The 23,452-nt window shown below is 38.8% G+C and overlaps 2 protein-coding genes and 1 long non-coding RNA gene across 4 annotated transcripts; 2 read left to right on the top strand and 1 right to left on the bottom strand.

Annotated features, from left to right (window-relative positions):
* The first annotated feature begins 2,299 nt into the window (after window positions 1–2,299).
* LOC142599926 (uncharacterized) lies at window positions 2,300–6,178 on the top strand. Its single transcript, XR_012833416.1, has 2 exons — window positions 2,300–2,611; window positions 3,857–6,178. It is a non-coding gene; the product is annotated as an uncharacterized LOC142599926 (long non-coding RNA).
* A 2,434-nt stretch (window positions 6,179–8,612) lies between these two features.
* Window positions 8,613–11,441, bottom strand: TPRKB (TP53RK binding protein). 2 transcript variants are annotated; one of them, XM_075742318.1, is made up of 5 exons: window positions 11,392–11,441; window positions 10,893–11,131; window positions 10,023–10,145; window positions 9,554–9,730; window positions 8,613–8,733 (listed from the first exon to the last, which is right to left on the bottom strand). In XM_075742318.1, the coding sequence occupies exons 2-5, from the start codon at window positions 11,031–11,033 to the stop codon at window positions 8,647–8,649; spliced, it is 528 nt and encodes a 175-aa protein (XP_075598433.1). In that variant the 5' UTR covers window positions 11,034–11,131; window positions 11,392–11,441; the 3' UTR covers window positions 8,613–8,646. The 2 variants fall into 2 exon arrangements, with proteins under 2 accessions (XP_075598433.1, XP_075598424.1); XM_075742309.1 differs by having other exon boundaries at window positions 11,276–11,401.
* A 21-nt stretch (window positions 11,442–11,462) lies between these two features.
* ALG10 (ALG10 alpha-1,2-glucosyltransferase) lies at window positions 11,463–19,193 on the top strand. Its single transcript, XM_010312892.2, has 3 exons — window positions 11,463–11,667; window positions 11,983–12,180; window positions 14,814–19,193. The coding sequence occupies exons 1-3, from the start codon at window positions 11,503–11,505 to the stop codon at window positions 15,867–15,869; spliced, it is 1,419 nt and encodes a 472-aa protein (XP_010311194.2). The 5' UTR covers window positions 11,463–11,502; the 3' UTR covers window positions 15,870–19,193.
* The last annotated feature ends 4,259 nt before the right edge of the window (window positions 19,194–23,452 follow it).

The following is a 23,452-nucleotide window of genomic DNA, read 5'->3' as shown; positions in this document are numbered from 1 at the left end:
GTGCTAAGGGTTGTCTCCTAATACATGCATTGCCTCAGAAACTACAGTCGAGTGATGTATTCTAAGTATTACGGGATGACTAAATCACTGGACTGGAACGTAGCAGCTGAACAAGAATGGCTAATCATGACCTGCAGACTTTCATATAGACAAAATATTTTGTAACCCTTTCTCTATTTGGGCACTTATGCTTTGGTAGCTTTCATGGAGCCTTGAAAGCAGTATATATGCAACTTGAGTATATAGCAAGGATCCTATGTATTGGCTAACGTGCACATGAAATGGCTGGGACAAACAGGCTACTAGGCTGAGTATCAACATGCTCACCTCCCACCTTTCTCCCCTCCTCATCAGCCCAGGAGTCCCTCCTGGCTGCCTGTGGTCAGTCATGTGGGGAAGCGTCAGGCTTTGTTGCTCATAAAACAGGCCAATCCTCATTATTACAGAGTTTCTGTCTTCCAGCTTTTTATCTCAGGATTTTATACCTGTTCTCTGTGGTGTTTTTCTCATGGCTCCTTGAATTACTGATGTAACAATTTCAATTCTACATTTTTATTGTTTTTCTCTTGCATTGCTTTAGCCTATAGAATGTTTCACTAGTAGCTCAACAGCAATTTTTTTTCAGTAAGTTGAGCCATGGTCCATGGCTGTATTTACAAAACTGGGCCGTGCACATTATAAAGGATAATTTTCCACAAAGAAAATTATGATAGAAGAATAAAAGTTAGGAGATCTCAGTAGTGTATTATATGACCAAAACCCAACAACCTCACACTTCTGAAATGAAGCTTGCACATACCTCCTTTTGCTTAGTTCAGTCAAAAAGTGAAAACATCAGTTAGAAACAGAAAACTAAAATGAAACTAATGGGGAAAGGGGCAAATAGCCTATAAGTGCTACAGCTCTTAGGACTGAAGTAGGAAAAAAGTATAAAAAACCTAAAAACATAGAGGAAAAATTAAGTGTACAGCTTTTATTGTGGCATCTACCACTTTGTATGTTATTTCAGAAAACAGAATCCAAAAGTTGTAACTGCCTATATTCTCAGGATCAGGTCTGAAAAACTAGAAGAGATTCAAGTTAATAATTCTTTACTGATGTCTCAATTTCTTCCTCCAAGTCATTGTAATATTTCTATTTTTCTGTATTTAATATATTACTAATAATGAAGAATGATATGACACCCACAGTAGCTCCACTAGTTCCAGTGAGAGAGTTTTACTCACACAGCCATTAGAAGTAAACAGCATGTGCACTTCTATTGAAATGCACACTGATGTACTAGTCTTGTAACAAGTTCACTTAAAGGAAATGGAGACTCATTCAGTTTCCGTAAAATGGTCAGTGTTGATCAAATTAAAATAGCTCTTTTTATAGATGTTATTTATGGAAAAGAGTTTAAAGACAGCTGAGAGTATGAGTAAACAAGTTCAGTCTTAATTTTCTGGAGTGTAAGTGATATTCCAAGACATATTTGGAAATTGCTTATTGTTTTACTAAAACTAAAGGAACCAATTTTATTTATGTAAAAACATAAATGCTATGTGAAGCAAAGGCAAAAGCCTTTAGAAATGCACCAGAACTACAAGTTCAGATTTATCAGTAATTTTATGTGGCAATAAGCTTAAAGTAACGGTTAAATGAAGGAGAACTTTTTTTTTGGCAGTTTAAAGATGATGCAAGATGATGTTCACATTTTGTTTTGGGAAAGAAGGACTTTGGCCTGTTTTTCTAAACTATGAATTTATATTTGTATATTCATGAGCCCTACAAATAGTTGCTGGAACATTGGATTTATTACATTAAAGCCACCGTTAACCCAGCTACTCATGCAATGCCCAACTTTTGGGAGACCTTCAGCATTGGCACAGCCTCTTTTTAATTCATGGCTCTGGGTAGTCAGGGAAGAACAGGATGTATGTGACATGTAAATGTCCAAATGCTTTATTTTGTGCTGATATACTGCTTATTGAATATGATTGCATTATAAAAGTCAACAGATTATTAAAGAAGGCACCTACTTTTTCATAAAAAATATTTGAATATTAAAGCACATCTAAGTCATGGTGGCTTGAAATTTCACTCCAGGCAAGTTAAATGCAATTACAGTTATAGAAAGGAACTAAGTTTTACCCCAAAATAGCCTGTGATCTAATAGAAAGTAGTTCTAAGTTACAGCTCATCCCGCATTTTTCATCACCAGTACCCTCCATCTGTGCATTACATGTGTTGCTATGAATTTGGCAACACTTTAGCAGCAAGCTACTGTTTATAAGACGGGATCCCAGCAGCTAAAAGCAGCCAGTCGTTGGGATTACTCATCACTTGCCTTGTGAGCTGCTCCAGGGAATTTCTTGAAGAACTATGTCAAAATCAGCTTTAGAAAACCAGCTATTTGAGAACTTTGATTGACACATATCAAGCACTCCCAGATTAGCATTGGTCAAGTTGGTGAGCTTGGAAGAAAGATTCTTTTTGATGGTACTGAGTGAAGATTTTCCTCTTGTGTGCAAGGAAACAAGAGGATAAAAAAGGTCTTTTTCCTCTCTGCAAGAAGAAATCTGACGCATTGGGAACTCAATCACCAAGACGCCATGAATGTTTCCAGGAGGTAAGCTGCACATACTGCATTCCCCTCAGGTAGGAACAGGATAGCAAACTACTGACAGAATATTCCTCTTGTGGTCTTAGCAGGATGCTGACAGATGACCATGAGCTGTGTTGTTTGACTTGCAGTTACACAAGACAGAAGGCAGCCCTTGTCCTGATATGAATGTTAAATGCGTATTTCTAATTCTGCAATTAGTTTCTGTAAAGTCTCAGCTGCAGAACTTCTGTTTTATTGATGAATTCCCTTTTGCAGATTGCACTTCCTGGTCTTTTATTTTTAACAAATCAGTTTTGACAGCTCTCTTCCAAATGTGCATAAGTATATAAATATAATTTGTGTTTAAAAGCTCTTTACTTGTAAGCTGTATCTACGGTAACATTTTTGGTAACTCCTACTCTTCTGTGATAGTAACAGCAGGAACATGTAAGAACCAGAGCTATAATACATCTAATACTTCTCAGACCCCTTCCTAAGCTAGATGAAAATCACAAGGTGGTTGATCTTCTTTTGGCATTCCAGTTCAGATGGAATTGTGGACATTCAACATTTTTTTCTCTTAAAAAACCCAACAAAACATCCTCAGTGGGGCTTAGCAGACAGTTTTCAGTGGAGATAACAATAACTGGAGGTCAGTTACCAGAGGCTGACACTTCTACTTTCAAACCATTTGGGAAAGGTGGCAAAGCAATGTAAAATGTTACTCCAGAGAATCCTGCAGGTACCTTCTGTGTACTTTCTCCTGACTGGTATCTTTGGCTGATGAATAGCTTGACACAGACTGCTGAGGGAAGTCCCCTCTGAAAAGCAGAGATAGAAGCACATAATCAGAGCAGGATGGGAAGCTCACGTAGCACATGCTGTGCTTATTCCCACAGATTAAAGCTTTGGAACCTGGTAATTTTTTTTTTAAACCCTGCCACTTCCATAATATTGCAAAATGAAAGGGTATGTTTTTTCTCATACAACCAATCTGTATCAACAGTGAAGAGTAAGAGCACTGTGTGTCCTCTAACAAGCCCATACCCAGTCTCTCTGCCTGTCAGTGGGAGAGAAATACCAAATGGCTGGTAAATGTTTTGCATTCCCAATTATGGAAATTACTTTATTAGCCCCATACAGTTTGAAGAGCTCTTCCCAAATCTAGTCAATGATACAATACACACTCTGGACTTCATTATAAACATCATCGAACTGTTAATAAGAAAGAATCATTTTTAATCTTAATGTTGCTTTTTGTTATGGCAGGATACATTCTCTCCGTGCTCACAGACAGAAAACCAATGGGAACAAAAGTGAGAATTGGCACAGCACTTCTGGGTTCAAGCACCAGCATGCAGATGATCTTGCTACAGTCCATACCCTTTACACAGTGATTGTCATGATCCTCCTAATGGCAATTTGGGGAGCCTGGTCAAGAAAGGATTCGTCTTCATAGCAGCAATATGCATTCTTTGTCAAATATTTAAAGGATTATTTGTGTCAGTTATCCATACCCAGAAGGTACAAAAAAATGGTTCCAGCATATTACAGTTTACTTGAAACTGCTTTAACTATTGCTACTTGTGGAACTGAACCTGTGAAGCAATCTAATAGGCAATGTACAGAATGTGACTTTGTGAATAACATATAACTGTTTGCACTGTAAACATGTTCATATCACCCTTTGCATGTATGTAAAACTTACCTTAAGCACAATATGCTAGCAAGAAGAGTTCATCTAATGTATTTATTGGTCAATGTTTTATATACCCACCTCAGCTTTCTATTTTTGATCTTAAGTTGTCCAGTCTCTACCTCTGCTAAGACTACCTGTCCCCATCCATGGTAAAATATATACTATAAACAGGCAAGTAATCTGCCATGTCACAGCAATGTAGGGGAGAAAAAAAAAAATAAAGCCAGCTATCCTGCAGGCAAAGGAAGAGCTCTGAACAAGTCAAATTCTGATCTCAGTTACTGAAGAGAGTTTATATGGGGTTTGCATCTGCATATTTTTAACCATTTTTAATGGTAATACCATTGAGAAAGTCTGGCCCCTTCCTCTTGACATCCACCCCTTAGATATTTGTAAGCATTGATGAGATGCCCTCTCAGTCTTCTCTTCTCCAGACTAAACAGACCCAGCTCTCTCAGCCTTTCCTCATCAGAGAGATGCTCCAGTCCCCTCATCATCCTCGTAGCCCTCCGCTGGACTCTCTCCAAGCTCTTTCTTGAACTGGGGAGCCCACACCCGTGCCAGCTCTCAACAGGCGGACATGGGTGCTGGAATCGGTCTTCCCGTAGCCACACAGCACTCTGCCAGTGTTACCCTACTCAGACAAACACCCTTGTTAAGGAACCACCTCATCACACTTCATCATGGGATCATCATTGATCCCAACTTTATAAATCCCACAGGGATAATCCTGCTTCTGAAGCAATGGAGATCCAAATAAGGTGTTGGAAATGCTTCACCTTCCTCTCTTTCACCTTACAATAGAGGAGATGAGGTATGAAAGTTCAGAAGAGACAGCAGTAGAACATTAAGTGCTTTGAAAACATCCAAATGTCCATCTTGATTGACAAAATTATCTATTTTCTTGAAGAACATGTACTGGTATCTGGGAATTTCAGCTACCACCAGAAAAAAAGGGTGGGCAGACAAAGCACAGCGCAACACACTTGATGAGCCAGCGTGAAGTAAGGAAGGAGAACCTTTCACAACCTCCTTATAGAAAAGGTTGGTTCATGGTTACACCAACTTAATGTATCATCAAATAATATTTTAAGCTATAAAATATATCATCTGGACTGGCCTGCATGCCTCAACTAATATATTAAGCTATGAAATTTAACATATAAGGTCCCTTCCAAACCATGCTATCATTCCATGATACATTTTTTCCTCAAACTTTTGCCTTAGTGCAAAGCAGGAATGGTTAATTGACAGTTAAATTATAGATCCAAATTTATTTAGTGTGTTCAGAAACACAAGTGTAACTTTGCAGGGTCAACAAAATCTACATTTATTACCAGTTTTTGTAAATAAATTGTTGAATTCAGTTAGATAATGCACCTAGGACTAGAGGAACACTGTGCTCTTGCAGGGCAGTGGCAAAATCTCTCCTTGCCAACAGACTCAAATCATCTGCCTGACTGAATGATGCTACGGAGGCTACAGCTCCCAAAATCATTTCCAGTAAATCCACCCATGAAAACAGCTTATTCAGGTCTCACAGTAAATTACAATTTAATAATTTAACTCATGTCAACAGTAACAAACTATTTAGTGTTTCTACACCAGTGAAATAGACTGACAAGTATTAGAAACTGGAAACCTCAAGTTTGGAACGTGTGTATCAATTGTTATGCAGTGATCTTTGAATTAGTATTTCTTTTATATTCAACAGACCAGAGCAATGTTTTAACCATGTTCAAAAAAGGCTGTGGTTTAAGCTGTCTGCTGTTATTTTAAGCTACCAAAAACAATGTCAGCAGTTCGGCCAGCCAACCTGATGATATACTCCATGTACCAAATGGACTGTCAGAAAAGGAAAACAAGTCTTTTATTTTCCGTGGTCATTCTCACATTGTTGTTACGCACATTTTATTTCAAAAGACTCAAGCCCTTCCAAGCTCCATCTTTTACTACTGCCTCTGTCCCCTTTAGAGAAGATAATACATTCTGTAAAACCATCTTTAAATCAAGAAATCAGCACAGCCACTTCTCCTGAATCATTTCTTTTGATAAACTTTGCCATTCCCTTGGTACTTGGCAAGTATTCGCTAGATCCTACAAAACAGGGCTGTAAGGGACCTCAAACTAGGTCTTGAAAGATCTCCAGCTACAACAGTTCAGAGGAAGGGTATGAACCCAGATGTCATAATAATGCTTCTACCACAGGGCTGCGTGGTGATTCACATGAGAAGTTGACTCTGTTCCAAAATGCATAAACAAAGAATCTCCTGACTTGAAGATTAATCTCTATACCTCAAGTAAGTGTCTCAACTCCTCAGGCAGTTTGTCTCTATATATTAGCAAATATTTAGTTAGATCTGCAAAGCAGAGCTGATCCAACGTGGCAGATGCAGGACAGCATAGTCTGTGAACCTTACAGGCACTAGGAAATCCTGCACCCCAGCGCTGTAAGGAAAACAAGTCCAGTCAGTCACAAAAACTTACGTACCTAAGGATTTTGCTAACATACATTTGGATGCCTAGAGTTAAAAAGTTGCAAGGCTGGATTTAGGGGAAGCAAATTTTTTGCTTCAAATACCTAAATCCTTTCACAGTGATAAACCATTTCTTGAGTCACCATTGACAGTTCTGCATTCAGGCCATGATCTGTTTTTTCTTTGGAAAAAGCCCAATTATTTCCAATGAAATCACCAGGGACCATTTCCACCCTTGAAAAAGAGGCTTGTTTAAATGTGGAATTGAAAGTTAAAGACTAAGCCTTTGTTTTTTAAAATCTTGGCTTTAATTTAAGAAATTAATTACTACAATAGGTTTTTTTCCTCTCATGTAGTTTGAAGTAAGGGAGAGTAGCAGCCAGTCTGTAACACACCTGAAGTGTGGTATTTTGCCATTGATTTGGTTGGTCAGAAAAGGACAATATTTGTATGGCTTTGTTTTAATTGAGGGAAGAAAAATTAACCAAACGTGCAAAACAGAAGCTATGAATTTCCATATTAAATACAGAAACACAGACAATACTAGGTCTGTATGTCAGTTTGCTGTTTACTGTAGTGGATAACATTTCACCTCTTACCTCAAACTTGCCTTTCCATCCAAGTATATTTTGTTTTCCCAAACACTATGTGTAAGAATCTGGGGCATACTCTTCCAAAGATCTTGTTAATACACAGATCATAATCTCTCAGAGAATGTTAGGGAAAAAAACAAAAATGCAGAGAGCTACACAGTTTTATACACATCTCAGAAAAATGATACAGCGTAACAATAACAAGCAGTATGGATTTCTACCTAATTAGGCCAGTAAGTTTTCTTAAACAGGATGCCAGCATGTGATTAAATGATACTTGCGCAGTGCTTTTGGACCCAGTGACTATAGGAAATCAATACTCTTTCTAGTTCCTTTGAGGGCCTTTCCTAACACTGGCTCAACAAAACAAGTTCAATGATCCTTTCAGAATGCTGCGTAACTTATACCAACAATTTGAGTGTATAACTCTATGGTGCAAACTTCTCTGTGAATTCTGTACCTGGAACCAGACCCTAGGAAGTCAGCATCACCACACATAATCCAGCGTTATAAAGTAAAAACACCTCTCGTTATCCTTTAGCACCAACACTAAAGTACCACAGCAACACAGCAGTACCTCAGCAGTATGCTGCATCTGATGATATCAGAATGTCAGGCGCTAACACATCATCCGTACCGAATTTATTCATTGTTCTACACATCTCTGATGCCCTTGCTCCACACTGCCCCCACCACTGGCTGCCACGGTGCCCCTCCTGCCCCTTCTTGTTCCCAAAGGCTGGGCAGCGGCTCCATCCCATCAGCAGAAAGAGAGAGGCGCTGCTGATAGTTTACGGAAACTTTCCTTCTTCTAGTCCATCAGCAATACCTCGTGCCATAGAGACACCTTTTCCGACACTAGTATTGTTAAAAGGGTATCATCCATCAGGGGTGCCAAAACAAAACGCATCAGGGGAGGGTTAATAAAAATTATTTCCAATGTTTGAATCCTATCTGGGACTAGCAAAACATTGGATGAAAGAGAAAAGTATTTCCAAGCCTTCTGTTTATGAACAACTTCAGATACTGGCAAAAGTGATTTTTTTATTATTAAGAAAATGGACAGAAATGCCAACGGCAAATTCTGCTTTGCACGGCAGAATTGCTCTCTGTGCTTAGAACACAGCTCAGATTACCCCCATTTCCAAGCTTGCTCATTATGGTTAAAGCTCAGATGTCACCGAACTACTCAGTATTACACCGCTTTCTCTGAAACACAGGATGAATGAAGTGTTTTTACATCTTAAAAAGCCATCTTTTTCCTTTAAAAAAATATTTATTTCCACATTTTCATAAAACATCTTTTGTTGACATTCTGCAAACAATACTATCCAATAAGGTGCTGATTTCTTCTTCCTGCGGAGTAACTTTGTACATCTGCAGAAAAAAAGAACAAGAAAAACATAAAAACTGTATGAGGAAGAAAAAAATTGATCACATATCTTCTAAAAATACATACATAAGAAAAGATTTCCCCCTATTTCCCGCTCTTACATTGGAAATTATTCTTGTGACTGCAAGACAAAATTGGGACTGAGGAACCAGGCAAGACATGAAGGAAAGCTAAGAAACTGAATGAGAGCAGCACTTTTAGCTCCACATGTTATATGCTATGATTTGTCCAATTTTATTCATGTCTCCTATCATTACTCACATTATCACAATCAAGATGATTTAAGTTATTTGAGTTTTATCAAGTGAAACACATATGCTTCAAGATACCTATCTAGCATATGGTAATCTGTTAAGAGCACACATGCCCTAACACAGCTCCTAGCAGCTAATCAACACATTTTTATTTCAGCCGCCCATGCTGGGACTATTTATGTGCTTAAGATTATGAAACTGTTCAGGACTGAAAATTTATTTTTAATTAAATGGATATTTGCCCAAGAAAACAAGAAACGAAAGTGCCTAAATGGTAGGCAGCAATCTGGAATTTATTTTTATGTTCCAACTTCCTGACAAAGTTAAGAATTTGAAGACTTTAAATTTGCGATGTCAGGGTGCGACAACCAGAACTTTTTTCAAGTAAAAAAAATTATAAGAAAGAAATAATAAAGGTTCACTTAAAACAAGCTTCCAGTTGTGCTAAAGAAACACAGACCCTAAGTTAATTATGCCCATTGATATTTAATCAGACAACTAAATACACTATTCCTTTTCTCTACACCAGTTGTCTCTTTTGGCTACGTACCTTTTTAACTTTGGCAGTGTCTGTTAGTTGGGGGAGTTCATCTAGAGAAACCTGTTGGCCTTCTACCTGAGATGCTATATCTTCCAGATTTACATTTTTTTCTCTGTCCACAACCAGAACAATGAGTACTGCTGTGTCACCGTCCGAAATGCCAAACTTTTTAAATGCATCTGAAATCTAAGAAAAGATGAAAAATATCAAAATATTATGAGTCACTTTCTCACTACATATAAACAACCTTTTCAGTTACTGGGTCAAATAAACCAAGACTATAAATTGACATATGTTTTAGATTAATGGAATTCTGACAAGTTAAAAGAGATAACAGCACATTAGGGTTATTAAAAATAACAGTAACTTCTATTAGTAGCCAGGTTAACAGTTAAGCGAATGCATACATTTAGTTTGCCTACATGGATCTTAGCAAGCTTCTCTGGCAAAAAACCCACATTTGTTCAGTAAATCTTACATTGTTGTTTGGTGAGAGGCTGAAAATAATTTCTGCATAGAGGCTTCTAGTCTTCATTTTACCTATCTTGTGTAGATGAACTGCTTTGTTGGCCGCCACAAGAATCTGAAAAGGATCTACAATCTGTAAAACACAATAGAAGTAGTTAAACAGAAATTTAACATACTATTTTGAACTCTGAAAAAAACCTGACCACTTAATTTTGATAGCCTAAGTCTGCAATCGTACAAGTGAGCAAAACAGTATTTAGCAATTTTTGCTCTTCCAAAGTCAATGTGATTATTTCCTGTGTGGGGTAGTACTTGACATAAAAAGAAAGATTATGCTGTCTCAATCAGGTTACTGAACTCTTTTGAAAAAAAGAATCACATCAGTAAATCTTCTGTCAATAAGTTGCCACATTAGATTCTCTTTTTTTCCCCTTCCCTAACTACTGCTTTCCTAATTCTAACAAAAAAAAAAAAAAAAAAAAGAAAGAAAAAAAAAAAGAAACTAGTTATGGGTTTAAATGAGAACAAAAGCTCCAAATAGTAGATTTGCGACAGCATTAAGCAATTCGTACTAAATTTTACAGATGAAGTAGATTTAAATAGCTCCACCAAGCAGGATGTGAAGTGAATCAAGACGAAAATTGTTTTGGCCAATCCTGCCAAGGCTCTTTCTCTTACACAGATGACCCTTTACGCTGTACGACACTGTAATGAAATCAAAGGAGGAGCATTTACGCAGAGAAAGAGAAGTATATAGCAACTCGTGTGACGGCGATTAGAAGCACTGGTCGTTTTTCACAGAGTTCCCACGGAGGAGGATTTCCACACTGCCTTCCAAACCTAACACAGTACGAGCAGCACAGCACAAGCACTGACTCACCATTGCAGGGTTTATTAACGCTCCTTCGATGGATCCTTCCATGGCCTTTTTTCTGAGGGCAGCGGCATTTTTCACGCGGTTGAAGAGGAGGAGCGTCACGCTGCAGTCGGGGAACAGCTCCAGCCGATGCGTTAAATCCATCTCGGCACCGATGGCGCAAACCGGGCCCGCAGCGCTCAGCAGCAGCAGCCGCGTTTGCCGGAGTAACGATTTACACAGAACCGCACCCACTCTCGTCTCTTGCGTACAGAACACAATTTTATTAACACGCAATCATTCATATATGGTTTTCAACGCTTCCTAGAAGGGAAACCCCACGCGTGTGGGCTCCGCGGTCGGAGGCAGGCCGCGCTCCCGCCGGCCCGGCCCGCCGCTCTCCTCACCCCTTCCCGCTCGGCAGCGGCCGCGCCGACGGAAGCCTGCGGCCGCGCCTGGCTCTTCCTGCCCGCCCTCCCCAGCCCGGCCTGGTCGTCGCCGCCGTAACCCCCAAGCCCCTCACCGCCGCCCGGCCAGCGCCTCCGCCGCGGCCCCGCGCCGGCAGGCTCCTCCTCCCCGCGCCCCGCCCTCCCCGGAAGGGCGGCCCCTTCCCGGCCAGCGCGGCGGCGGCGGCATGGAGCGGTCCGAGGCCTACGGCTTCTCCGCCGCTATGAGCGGCGCCTTCCTGCTGTCGTGCCTGCTCTTCGCGGCGATCAACCGCCGCCAGCGCGGGCCCTATATGGACGAGGTCTTCCACGTCCCCCAGGCGCAGGCTTACTGCCATGGCCGCTTCGTCCAGGTGCTGCGCGGCAGCCGTCCCGGCTCGGGTTTTCCAGTCAGGATCGATGATTTCTATAAACATGCCGTGGGCGCTTGGAAAAGGGAATCATTGGTGGTCATTGTTGCCCAGAACGCTGGTTTCTGCTTTCTGTTACTTGGTGGTGCAGTGGCGTGCCAGGCAGGAGTCAGTTCAAAAAATTTCTGCCTAATAATGCCAGAAATTCGCTAAACATCCAAGCTAACAAAATGGGACGTGGGTGGGGATAGTATATTGTATTTCTCGTCCCTTTTGTGTGGTAGCAGCTCCGTAACCCCATTTCTCTCTGCTTTCCAGTGGGACCCCATGATCACCACGCTGCCGGGCTTGTACCTGGTGTCAGTGGGAGTAGTGAAGCCCGCGGCGTGGCTCTTCGGGTGGACGGGCAGCGTGGTGTGCTCTGCGGGAATGCTCAGGTTTATTAACCTGCTTTTCAGTGCTGGGAATTTCTATTTACTGTATTTACTTCTGTCCAAGATCCATCAGAAGAATAAGGTATGGTCAAAGAATAATTTTGTGTGCTCATACAAGTTACTTTGATGGCTCTGCATATGTTCGCTTCACTACATGTGAGCTGTCCTCAGTTTTATATAACTGCAAGTATTGCTACCAGTTTGGCCAAGGAGACACGTTCCTTTAATTTCTTTTAATATCTTTTTTTCTCTCTCAGGGTGCAATCCTCTCTAAAAATTTATGCATAACTAGAAGTAGTCTCATTGAAATAAAAGTTAAAGTTAGTACGCATATAGACTTACAATCCAAAGGTCTAAATGCTCATCTAGTTGGAATTGCTTAAGACTTTCCACAAACCAGTGAATCCTGAGTGAAGCCCTGTGAGCTGTATTTAAACTGTGTTCTTTAGAAAGATACCAGGTTTGATGTCAATATTTAGAACCAGAGAATAATTCTAGTTGGAAAGAACTGGAGAATGATTCAGATTGGAAGGGACCTTAGGAGGTCCACCTCCAGCTCAGACCAGGCCAGCTCTGAGATCTGACCACATTGTTCAGGGTTGGGGCCTGGAAAACTCTGCAAGGATGGAGAGAGACTGCACAACCTCTCAGGGCAACCTGCTCCATGCCTGGCTGGCGTTACAGTGAAGAAGGCTTTTATTACATCCAGTCTGACCCTCTTATTTCAGTTTATGACTTGTCTCTTGTCCTCCCACTGTGTACTACTTTGAGGAGCCTGGCTCCCTTTACCTGTTGACATCCTCAGGTATTGGTAGGCTGCTGTTCAGTCCCCCCAAGCCATCTATTTTCCAGGCTGAAGAAGACCAGCTCCCTCAGCCTTTACTCTCAGGGCAGGTGCTTCAGCCCTCATCTGTCTTGGTGGCCCTCTGCCATTGCTCCAGTTTACTGGTGCCTTTTTTGTATCGCAGCGCACAAAACTGGATGTGGTATTCTAGGTGCAGCCTAACCAATAGAGAGAAGAAGATAGTAATGTCCCTTGGTCTGCTGCTACGCTCTTGTTAGCGCAGCCCTGGAAGCTGCTGCTGTTCCTTAGTGCCAGGGCATGCTGCTGGGTCATGTTCGCTTCGCTATGTGCCAGGACCCCCAGGTCCCTTCCACAGAGCAGCAGCTCCTCAGCTTCTCCTGTAGCTGAGTGCCCAGCCTGTATCGTAGTGGGGATTTCGTCATTTCCATGTGCAGCCATTTGCATTTGTCCCTGTTGAATTCCATAATATTTCTTTTGCCCTGTTCCTCCAGCCTGTCTAGGTCACTCTGAATGGCAACTCTGCTCTTCAGTATATTGCCTGGTCCCCCCCGTCTCATCTGCAGACTTGATGAGGGTGTATTCTCGCTGCCTTCAGGTCATCGATAAAGATGTCAAACAGGACAGGTCCCAGTGTAGATCCCTGCGATACTCTTGATTGTTACACTCACCTTTGGATGGAGTGTGACCAGTAAACCATCCAGCTGGTTTTTACCTGTCTAGCTGTCCACCCATCCAGACCATAACAGTTCAACTTCTGTACAAGAATATTGTATGTTTAAAGTGGTGGAGCATCCATTGCTGCAGTAGGTAAATTGTTCCAGTGGCTAATGGCCTATTAAAAATATTTCACCTTAATGAGGTTCTTTAGTTTCGCTTTTTAACCATAAGAACATTTTTTCCTCTTTGCTGATAACTGAAGGATTCCTTTACTATAAAGAAAATTTCTTCTGATGTATTTTCTTACAGGATATTCTTCCTGTTTAAGCACATCATAAGAATATACAGAATTGGGTCAAATTCAATACATTGTTGCTACTTCCAGAACATTTTTAATGTTATGCTTGGAGGTGGAAATATAAATGTTTCATCACAGTAGTCTAAGCATTAGAAAATGTAGTTGTATTGTTTGCACTTCTTTGAACTCAGCATTTTCTCTGTTCCTCATTTCTGTAAGGTGGTGACTGGCTGTTTCACCCCATGCTACACTGTTCAGAAACATTTTTTAATGTTGTGAATTGCGTTGCATCATGTAGTGAGTGGGATAATGGGGAGGAGTTAACTGCATGGTCTCCTACCTTCTTTAAAGTTTCTTTTCTACCTCATGAATTAAAATGAAGATAAACAATAAAAGCTACACCAAAGATTAGAAACTTGGAACTGGCTGCCCTATGGACTGGCTTCAAAAGAGGTAGTAGTATAAGCATAGAATGATGTGTTCTGCTGTCTTAGAAATAAACAGAATGTGATGGTGAGATTGCAGGGGCATAAAACATTTAGGTTTTTTTTTTCTTTTCTTTTGCCCGTTAGTGCAGCTCTTTTATCCTAGGTGTGGGAGCAGTTATACTCCCACCGTAATTTTAATGTCACAAATATGTGAATACATGATGTATGAAAGAAGTTGGTGTATTTTTGTTGCCATATTTTTAAATCACCTGCGATAATGTTCCATACTTTCATTTGTCTTTTAACATTGTATAGTCCGACACTCTGTATTAACATAGCAGGAGGTTAACAAAAATATAGCATGCGTGCTTATGCAGTAATGGAACCAAAGAGCATAAGAGATGTTACATTGTGTTAATGGAATTCTCAAGAATTATACTCTTTATTTGTTGGTTTGTTGGTTTTTTAATTTTATTTTATTTTTATTGGACATCATTGCTAACCACATTTTTCTGCTTCTTCTCTAGGCTGTGTCTGGTTTCCAGAGAATCTTGTCTACATTAACTCTTGCAATGTTTCCCACCCTTTATTTTTTTACATTCCTTTATTATACGGACCCAGGATCAGTATTTTTTACTCTCTTTGCCTATTTAATGTGCCTTTATGGTAACCATAAAACTTCAGCTCTCCTTGGATTTTGTGGCTTCATGTTTCGTCAAACAAATATTGTGTGGACAGTTTTTTGTGCTGGAAATATTGTTGCAGAGAAGTTAAATGAAGCCTGGAAGACAGAGTTACAGAAAAAGAAAGATGAAAAGATTTCTTCCAGGAAAGGATCATTTTCAGATTTGATCAGAATATTGAAGTTTCTTATTAAATATCTCATATCACCTAAAAACTTAGTTATGCTTACTGCTTTAACTTGGCCGTACATCGTATTAGTAACTGTGTTCTTTGCTTTTGTCTTCATCAATGGTGGAATAGTTGTTGGTGACAGAAGTAGCCACGAAGCCTGTTTGCACTTTCCTCAGCTTTTCTATTTTCTGTCCTTTACTGTATTTTTTTCATTCCCTCATTTACTGACACCTACTAAAATCAGGAAATTCCTTCTTTCATTACGAAAGCACCCTGTGCAGTACAGCTTAATCGCTGTCATCTCTTTATTCCTGATCTGGAAATTTACATATGTTCATAAGTATTTACTAGCAGATAACAGACATTATACGTTCTATGTGTGGAGAAAAGTCTTCCAAAGACACGAGCTTGTAAAATATGTATTAGTCCCAGTCTATATATTTGCTGGCTGGAGTTTTGCTGATACACTAAAATCAAAGTCGATATTCTGGATCTTAATGTATTTTGTATGTTTATTAGCAGTCACAGTTCCTCAAAAATTGCTAGAATTTCGTTACTTTATTTTGCCATTCTTAATATATAGGCTCAATATTCCATTTCCATCTCTATATAGACAACTTCTGGAGCTGGCTTTTTATATTTTTGTGAATGTAGTAACTTTTTATCTGTTTCTAAACAGAACATTCCAATGGCCAAATAGTGAGGAAATCCAGAGGTTTATGTGGTAACTTTTTTTTTTTTTTTTTTTTTTTTTGATACTTTCATATACTTAGGAAAACCCAGTTCTGTTTCAGGACTGTGGACTCTGGAATGAAGCAATATGGTTTGCATTATGTAAGGACTTTTTTCCCCAGTTGGAATGGGGGAAGTACGCTGCTTGCTTATTTCTTGGAACTGAATGCAAGATCTGATTTGTTGTAATGTGAAGATATTCCATATATTGAATTTATGAGTTCCTGAAATTAAGAAATTCAATATGAGGGGAAATTTGACTACACCTTTCTGTAATTAATGTGAAATAAGGGAGATGTTTACAGTCATTTTTCATTATAATAAAATATTACATAATATGCCCTTGAAGGTGTGACAGCTTATGTTCCAGAGGTTTCTCTTTAAAACAAAGTATTTAAGTGTTTAACCTTTTTGTTACCTCTGGGTGCATATTTACTCCTTGGATCAGGCCACTTCCATCTAGGTTTGCTAGTGGTCAACCTATGAACCACTGCTGAAGTATAATGTTTTCAAAACCTCCTACATCCCAGTGAATTTTCATGATTTTTTTGTCAATAAATGCTTACATTAGTTTTGCAAACAGAATGTAGGTTCTTAAATCATTAGAGCATTTTGAAAATTTTATTTCAAACTGATACTTAGAAAATACAGTGAATGCTATGTGCATGTACCTTCTTTGGGGGAATAAATGTTATTGTACAACAAAAGATAAATTGCAGTTGATAATGTGACCTATTAGAGAGGGAGTAATTTATGTATGTCAGACTGAAATGTGTCGTTACACAGTGGAATGCAGTCTAATGAGTGCCCTTTGAAATAATCAGGCTTTTATGTCCTGAGGTTCTGTGTTCACAGGTTTGTATTGAGGTAGAATGTGAGTGCACTCCAAGGTTGAACTGAGTGTTTCTAAGATCTTTGATGTGTAATCTTAAAGAAATACTAATGGCATTACTGAATTGTTCTTTTAAATGTTTTTCATATATATACAAATCTAATGGAACTAGGGAGTATGTATTTTGTTTTACAAAGGTAAAATACAATGTGTGTATATATATGTATTTTTTAAAAAAGGATCTAGTGCATTATCATCAGAATAAAAGAAGGCTGTAATGGTTCCTGTCAGTAAATGACTAATTAGACTCAAAAATATTTGATCACTGAAGGTTAACTATTAAGCAGTTTTATAAATATAACTAAATTATGTGGTGGTGGGGATCCAAAGCTTTACATACTGTGCAGCATCTTTAAGTTCATTCTTATGCTGTAATGAAAATACTGCAGCCAAATCTGTGCAAACATACCATATTATTGCCACTCCAGTCCTTCTGAAATGGAATTGTTTCTCAAAAGGTCAGTACTGTGGAGTTATTACTCACATTGGTACTGTTATTTTTTTTCCTTTTACAGTATGCAGATCAATGTCCTGGCTCTGATCCCTTCCCTGTACTAACACTATGAAGAGTGTGGTTAACTCAGATTCACCTGATCAATGTTTTTGCTACCCTATTTCTTCTAAGGAAACCTTAAAGCCACTCTTCAATGAGTAGGCTTATTTGTATTGAATTTAAGACATTTTACAGGTCACTGTTTGCTTCTTGGCTTGTTGCCAGTATGGTAATTCGTTGATAATGTGTGTATGATATGGAAAACTGTTTTCAATCACTCCGTTTACTTATACATAAGTTGAAGGGGCAAGAAAAACCCAAATGGGTTGCTTTTCAAGAATCCAACGTGGCCAGGATGACAAATTGGGGGGGGGGGAGGGGGGGACGACACGACATCTTGCATGCCTTCTGCTTCCAATTTTGTTTTTGTATACCATGCCAGTAAAAATGTAAACAAGGTAAAGAGCGTATGTCTAGTTTAGTACAACTTCATTCATGTCCTCAAATTTTAGTACTGAGTGAGTTGAAAATGGTAACATGGGAAGGGGGAGGGGCTCTGGCTAGAATGCTGAATTGTCTTCCAGATCTGGGGTTTTTTTCCTGGCTTTCAGTAGAGGAGCAGGTATTCATTTGCTTGGCAAGATGCAAAAATTCCTGGGCTTACAAAGTCCACAGGCATTTTGTTTTGTCCACTGTGTCTATGATACTGGTATCTGCCTTCAACTGTCAACACTGTTAGAAAACAGTGTTCATGCTTCCTACTTCCTCTTAACAGAGATAGCAGCCATGTTTCAGGTGAAAAGAACTGAGTTTAAATACATACAATTTTAATGCATTTCGTTTGTAAAGAAAAGCGAATACAAAAATTCCCCCAAAATTTAGAGCACAATACCTTCTAATGAGCTCCACATCACAGGACACTAGAAAAATTACATGTAGAGTGATGTCTGTGAACTGTTGGGCTTTTTTCAACCAATATTATAAGGTGGCGTAATATTTTTATCACAGGATTTATCAGTATACTTCTATTTTCTTTAAGAGTAGAATTATTGTCAATGTAGTTTGGTAATTTAAAAGCAGGCTGAGTTAATATAAGTTTAAATTAAAGAGGAATGTCCATGAATTACTAAAACATGAAAGGATAATTTATTTTTAGAGTAAAGCTATGTTTTCACTTTTGCTGATGAACCACAGGGAGTTTGCAGGTAATATTCAATGTTAGTCTGATTCAGTCTCAGAAATCAAGATGGTGGTATTTATGTCCTAATTAGTCATAAAAGTCTCCAAATTCCATCAACATCTCTTAGAAATTTGACAAATATCAGTAGCAGTGGCATTGTTTAAATCTAGATATAAGAATTAGTTAAACATACTTTATAATCTTGGAGCAAGTGTCTTTTGGAAAATTTATTTTAGCATTTTGCTCCTGAAATACTTCTGTTGTAGTTCTTCATAGTTTATTAGCTGTTAGCCTTAAAAGACATGCAGAAAGGACTGTGTTTAGCCTGGTTTATGTTGCCAAGGTCTTCTAGTTTCAGTAGAACCATACTTGCTTACTTTAGGTTAATTCCTCAGCAGGTGTCAGTTGGCAATGAAATTACTTACAACAGCATTAAACCGATAATTTATTGTAAATGTTATTAATCAGCTACCATTTAGAAAAAAATCAAACTAATTTGTTGAAATGTCCAAGATGAACACAAAAATAGTGTAGGTAACTTTTTTATAATCGCTGTTTAAAAATAAAGGCTCATGTTCAGTTTTCTCAGAGAGAAAGATGATGATAGTTGTTCAGTAACTGTCAGAATAATAAAAATAGAGACCTGAACAGCCACAGCATGGCTGAATTGTTTTGAGGTAGGGAAAAAAAAAAAAAAAAGACAAATAATTGAACACATTGGGCCTTTTAGTTAAAACTAGATTGTTATTTGGGAAGATAGGAAGTTTGTTTGATAATCTTATATGCTGTGAACTGTATTTTCTGTTATTTGTGAGCATTACGTATTTCATTCCTTTTAAGTTCTTTGACAACACATGTTCGTGTACAAAATTAGCATGAATTTTACACCATAAGCAATATGTGCATGCTGAAATATTTCTTTATCTGTTACTTTTCTTGGGAGTAGATAAATCAGATGGATTACTTCTATTAAAAATATCATAGGAGAAAGTATTCTATAGTCTCTGGGTGCAGACAGTTGATTTTTGTCCTGTTAATGCAGATCTGTTTGGTTTTGGTTTTTTTTTTCACAAGGTGGCAGGCTTGTGCCATCTTGTTGAGGTGACCAGCTGCTTAGTGCGATGCTACTTGAAGTCATAACGTCAGGGGGTTTAGCAAGACTATTTCCCGAGAATTAGAAAACTTCAAGTTCTGTCATGGCTGATAGCTTGTTTCAGTTACTGGTTTAACTAAATATCTTTGTATGTAATTTTAAATATATATAATATGTTAAGTTTTAGAAAAAGAGCAAGTTTTGCTCATCTTTAAAGTGTCTTATTTTGACATTTTTAGTATTTGTGGAATTTTCGTGTCTGGTCCGAGAACAAAATGAAACTGGAAAGCTTACTGTTGAAATGATGTCATTGTTTTAAACCAGTGTAGTTGCTTAGAAAGTTAGCAGATTTCCTTCCACTGTTTTATTATTAAATTTCTTATTTTCTTCATATATTCATTCTATTCATTGCTGTCTAAAAAGAAAAAAAAAAGGAGGACAAATGGAGGAAAGCAAAGTAATTCTACTTTTGAGACTGACACATGGTGATTTTCTGAAATATTCACTCTTTAGTTAGATGATGCACATACGAAATATAGATGCTCAAATGGCTCTTAGCCCTATAGTAGGTGACGTACTGCATTTTAAATGCGTCATCTAGGTTTTGTGTAATGAAAAAGTGTAAAGCCAAGAGTCCGTGAAAACAATTGCTTCCAATTATCTCAAATTCTTTGTCTATATTCATCATCCTATTTTTTTTCCCTGAAAAGCTTTGCTTTCTTTGCTTATCTCTTGTTAGATAGGATATGCTTTTTATTTTTGATTCAGTGACATTTGTATGTCAGCTGAGGCATCTTTTCTAGAAAAAGATCCTTCTTAAAAGTATGCTTTAGATGGATGCACATAATTGGCTTTACTAATAAACATCATTTTGCAAACAAAAAGAATCTCTCCATGAGACAGAAATGCTAACCTAGCTAGCAATGTGTAGCTAAAATGCCTTTAATTTGTGAGTTTTTGTGCTTAATCTCAGAATTTGCTCAGGACCTCATGCTGTTCCTTCAGCTTCAGGGATGGTTGGGATATGAGGAGCAGGAAGCAAGAGGGAAAGGATTTGTACAGGTAATATAATTGCCATTGCAGTGCTGCCATAGCTAGGTGTGTGCAATGCTACCAGCAGCAGCAATGAGTGGGGTGCTTTTGGGGATTTTGGGGCACCGCTGTATTTAGCAGCGCACCACGGCTTGCTAAAGTATGTGGCGATACGGGAGAGATGTTTGCCATGTAGGAATGAAAGTGTCTTCTCTGGCTGGAAGGACAAGCTGCTTGTTGCTGCAGCTGGCCTGATCACTGTGGGAATGATCTGGCTGAAATTTGGGAGTGAACTGATTTATTGAAAGATGTTTTGGTACTTAGCTGTGGATCTGTAAATAAAAACCGTTCTTACTATGTTCAAGAAATGTTGTGAGCTTACTTGTATTGCAGCTGTGTGTCAGCAATAGGGAAGGAGTTGCTTCCATTTTCACATTGTTAGTTGCCCTGATACTCTAGTGTTTTTACAAAGCAAAATTTGTCGTATTTTAAAAAATAAACACTTTTAAAATAGTATTGTCCCATGTGCTTTATATCCTGGATTTAAGTAGATGCAAATTAAATATCCCATGCATTCAATTCAAATGGGTATGAACGTATATTAATAGCAATGTACGCCTTTTCAAAGGCGTAATTGCAAAAGTTCGTGTCCTTTAGCTACCTTCAGATCTTCTCTAATGAGATTTGATTTCCACGTTTACATGTCAACCCTCCAAAAAGTATTGTCATAGAAATAATCTTGTGAATATACAATGCAAAAGGAATGGCTATGGTGAGTATCGCTGACAAAAGTCTCTAATTTTAGGGCACCACTTCAGACCTGCAAGTTTAATACACATAAATCGTGCTGCATTTTCCTGTGCTCCCATCAAATGTCAAACAAAGCATTGCCTGGCTGAATTGAAATTTAAATGACAAGCTTCAAAAGAACAAAGGAGACGCAGTCAGGAATATCACCGATTTCAGAGATCGCGCTTCACCCTCTGGGTCAGCGCTGAGCAAATGCCACAACATTGTTAGTGGGTGGGAGTAAGCACATCATAACTATAGTGCTGGCGAAGAGCAGCGTGGGTGTTTTATACCCAATGTTTTCTTTGTTGCATATAGGATTCCTTACTTGCTGCTCTGTGCACTCCTGTGCTGCTGTAGCACTATATACTTTTCAGTATCGAGAGGATTATTTTATGTTAGTAGTCCATTGAGATAGTTGTAAAAGTTGGAATTCATCTGCCAGACATCCTGTCAAAACTACCTTCTAGTGCGATCTGCTTTGTAGAGCACAGCCTGTCTGGGCAGGGCGCTCACGAGAGCCGGGGAAGCCTCACATCCGAGATTTAGGTCAGAATGACCCATGTTTGAGCTGGTTTTCCTGGCAGCCATTCTCCTAGCTAAATTTGAAAAGTTTCAGCCCAATACAACATGTTAACTTGCTTTACAGTTTCAAGAAGCCTTGTGGAGTTAGTTACCCTCCATGTCCAGGTCCAGTTCCCCAGGGAAAGAACCAGGAACATGTCAGAGGAAAAGGAATTTATTTGCTGGCTATAGTAGACAGTTGTATGTATCCTTGCTAAAATATACCGGTGCACATTTGCTTCAATAACAGTGAGTTTTGTTCAATTAATTATTATTAAGATGGAATTTTCTGCATTCTTTTCTGAAACAAGGAAGAATGATAGTTTGTTTAAAACCAAAAACAAATTAAGTGTTTGCACCTTTCTTAAGAAAATATATTTGGGATTTTGGAGCCATCTGTTGTCTGAGAGGAGCTTTAAGTTTGCCTTTGATATAAATACTAGCAGTTTCCCTCCACCCTCCTTTATTGCTTATAAAATACACACTGTTTAAATTTTGGAGGGGGTGGAGGAGGAGGTAGTATTACAATGGCCTGATCTGGCTGTTTGCCTGACAGGAGGCCACAGAACTTTATCTGGGAACTTCCACCGAGGAGGGAATTAGTTTCCACATTATGTAAGTGAATCCTGTAGAGTTTAATATTTTGTAATTGAAATGGAGCACATCTTCTGGAAATACAGTCTATTTAAAGCCATCAAGTAGTGATGAATTTGCCATATCATTTGGCAAGCTTTTTCAGAGATTAATTACTTTTACAAAACTTTTTTTCTCTAGTTATGAGCTTTATGCTACATCTGTGCAAAGACAATTCTCCCCATTTTCCTCTTCTATGTGTGTGGATATGCACCATTTATACTGGTATGTGCAGATCACAACCCAACAGCCTCTTAACCTACTGACCTCCAGAGACATGAGGACTCTTGCACTCCAGACTGTTTTTCTCTGGCTTTTTTTTCAGCATGTAAAGAAGTATGATCACCAGAATTGAAGACTTCACAGCACTTTCAACTCTTCTTTTTATAGGGAAGAGGTATTATCTATCTACACCAGTGTACCTTGCTCTGTTTAGCCAAAACAAGCTCTGTGGCACCTTGTATGGATACCATTAGTTTGAAGAACATGCTGGCTACCTTGTAGGTGACGCATCACTGTTTGACTTCTAAAGTCACGCTAATGGAAAAATCAGTCCAAAACAAATATATTAACAATTCCCATAACAACTGCTTTCATCTTTGTCTGTGAAGTGGCTAGAGATACATGCATTGGTTTCTAGGAATAACCAGAGAGAAGCAAGCTGTGTTAGGGCATGTGAAGTTTTAGTTTGGCCAAGCAGTTTATGATTTGCCTGTTTCCTGCAGAGCTCCTTGAAGTTAAATGCTTATGGAGGTAGATTTAGTTGATTGACTACTGTCTTGGTCTGTAAAGCCAGGGCTAACTTGGATACCTTGCTGTTGTATTGAAAGGTTGGCTGTGTTTGCCTTGAGACACAATTTCTTTGTGGAGTTTGAGCACAAGAATTTTCCTTTTCTGTTCAGT

This window comes from Balearica regulorum, chromosome 1, assembly GCF_011004875.1.
Source record: "Balearica regulorum gibbericeps isolate bBalReg1 chromosome 1, bBalReg1.pri, whole genome shotgun sequence".
NCBI lineage: Eukaryota > Metazoa > Chordata > Aves > Gruiformes > Gruidae > Balearica > Balearica regulorum.
This window is presented reverse-complemented; position numbering and strand designations above follow the sequence as displayed.

Excerpts from the sequence above, each read along its gene's own strand:
- ALG10 (XM_010312892.2), top strand. The coding sequence starts at position 11,503 with ATGGAGCGGTCCGAGGCCTACGGCTTCTCCGCCGCTATGAGCGGCGCC. Across the intron at positions 11,668-11,982 it reads GCCATGGCCGCTTCGTCCAG|TGGGACCCCATGATCACCAC; the intron begins GTGCTGCGCGGC and ends TCTGCTTTCCAG. Across the intron at positions 12,181-14,813 it reads AGATCCATCAGAAGAATAAG|GCTGTGTCTGGTTTCCAGAG; the intron begins GTATGGTCAAAG and ends CTTCTTCTCTAG.
- TPRKB (XM_075742318.1), bottom strand. The coding sequence starts at position 11,033 with ATGGATTTAACGCATCGGCTGGAGCTGTTCCCCGACTGCAGCGTGACG. Across the intron at positions 10,146-10,892 it reads CGTTAATAAACCCTGCAATG|ATTGTAGATCCTTTTCAGAT; the intron begins GTGAGTCAGTGC and ends TGTGTTTTACAG. Across the intron at positions 9,731-10,022 it reads GCCTCTCACCAAACAACAAT|ATTTCAGATGCATTTAAAAA; the intron begins GTAAGATTTACT and ends ATCTTTTCTTAG.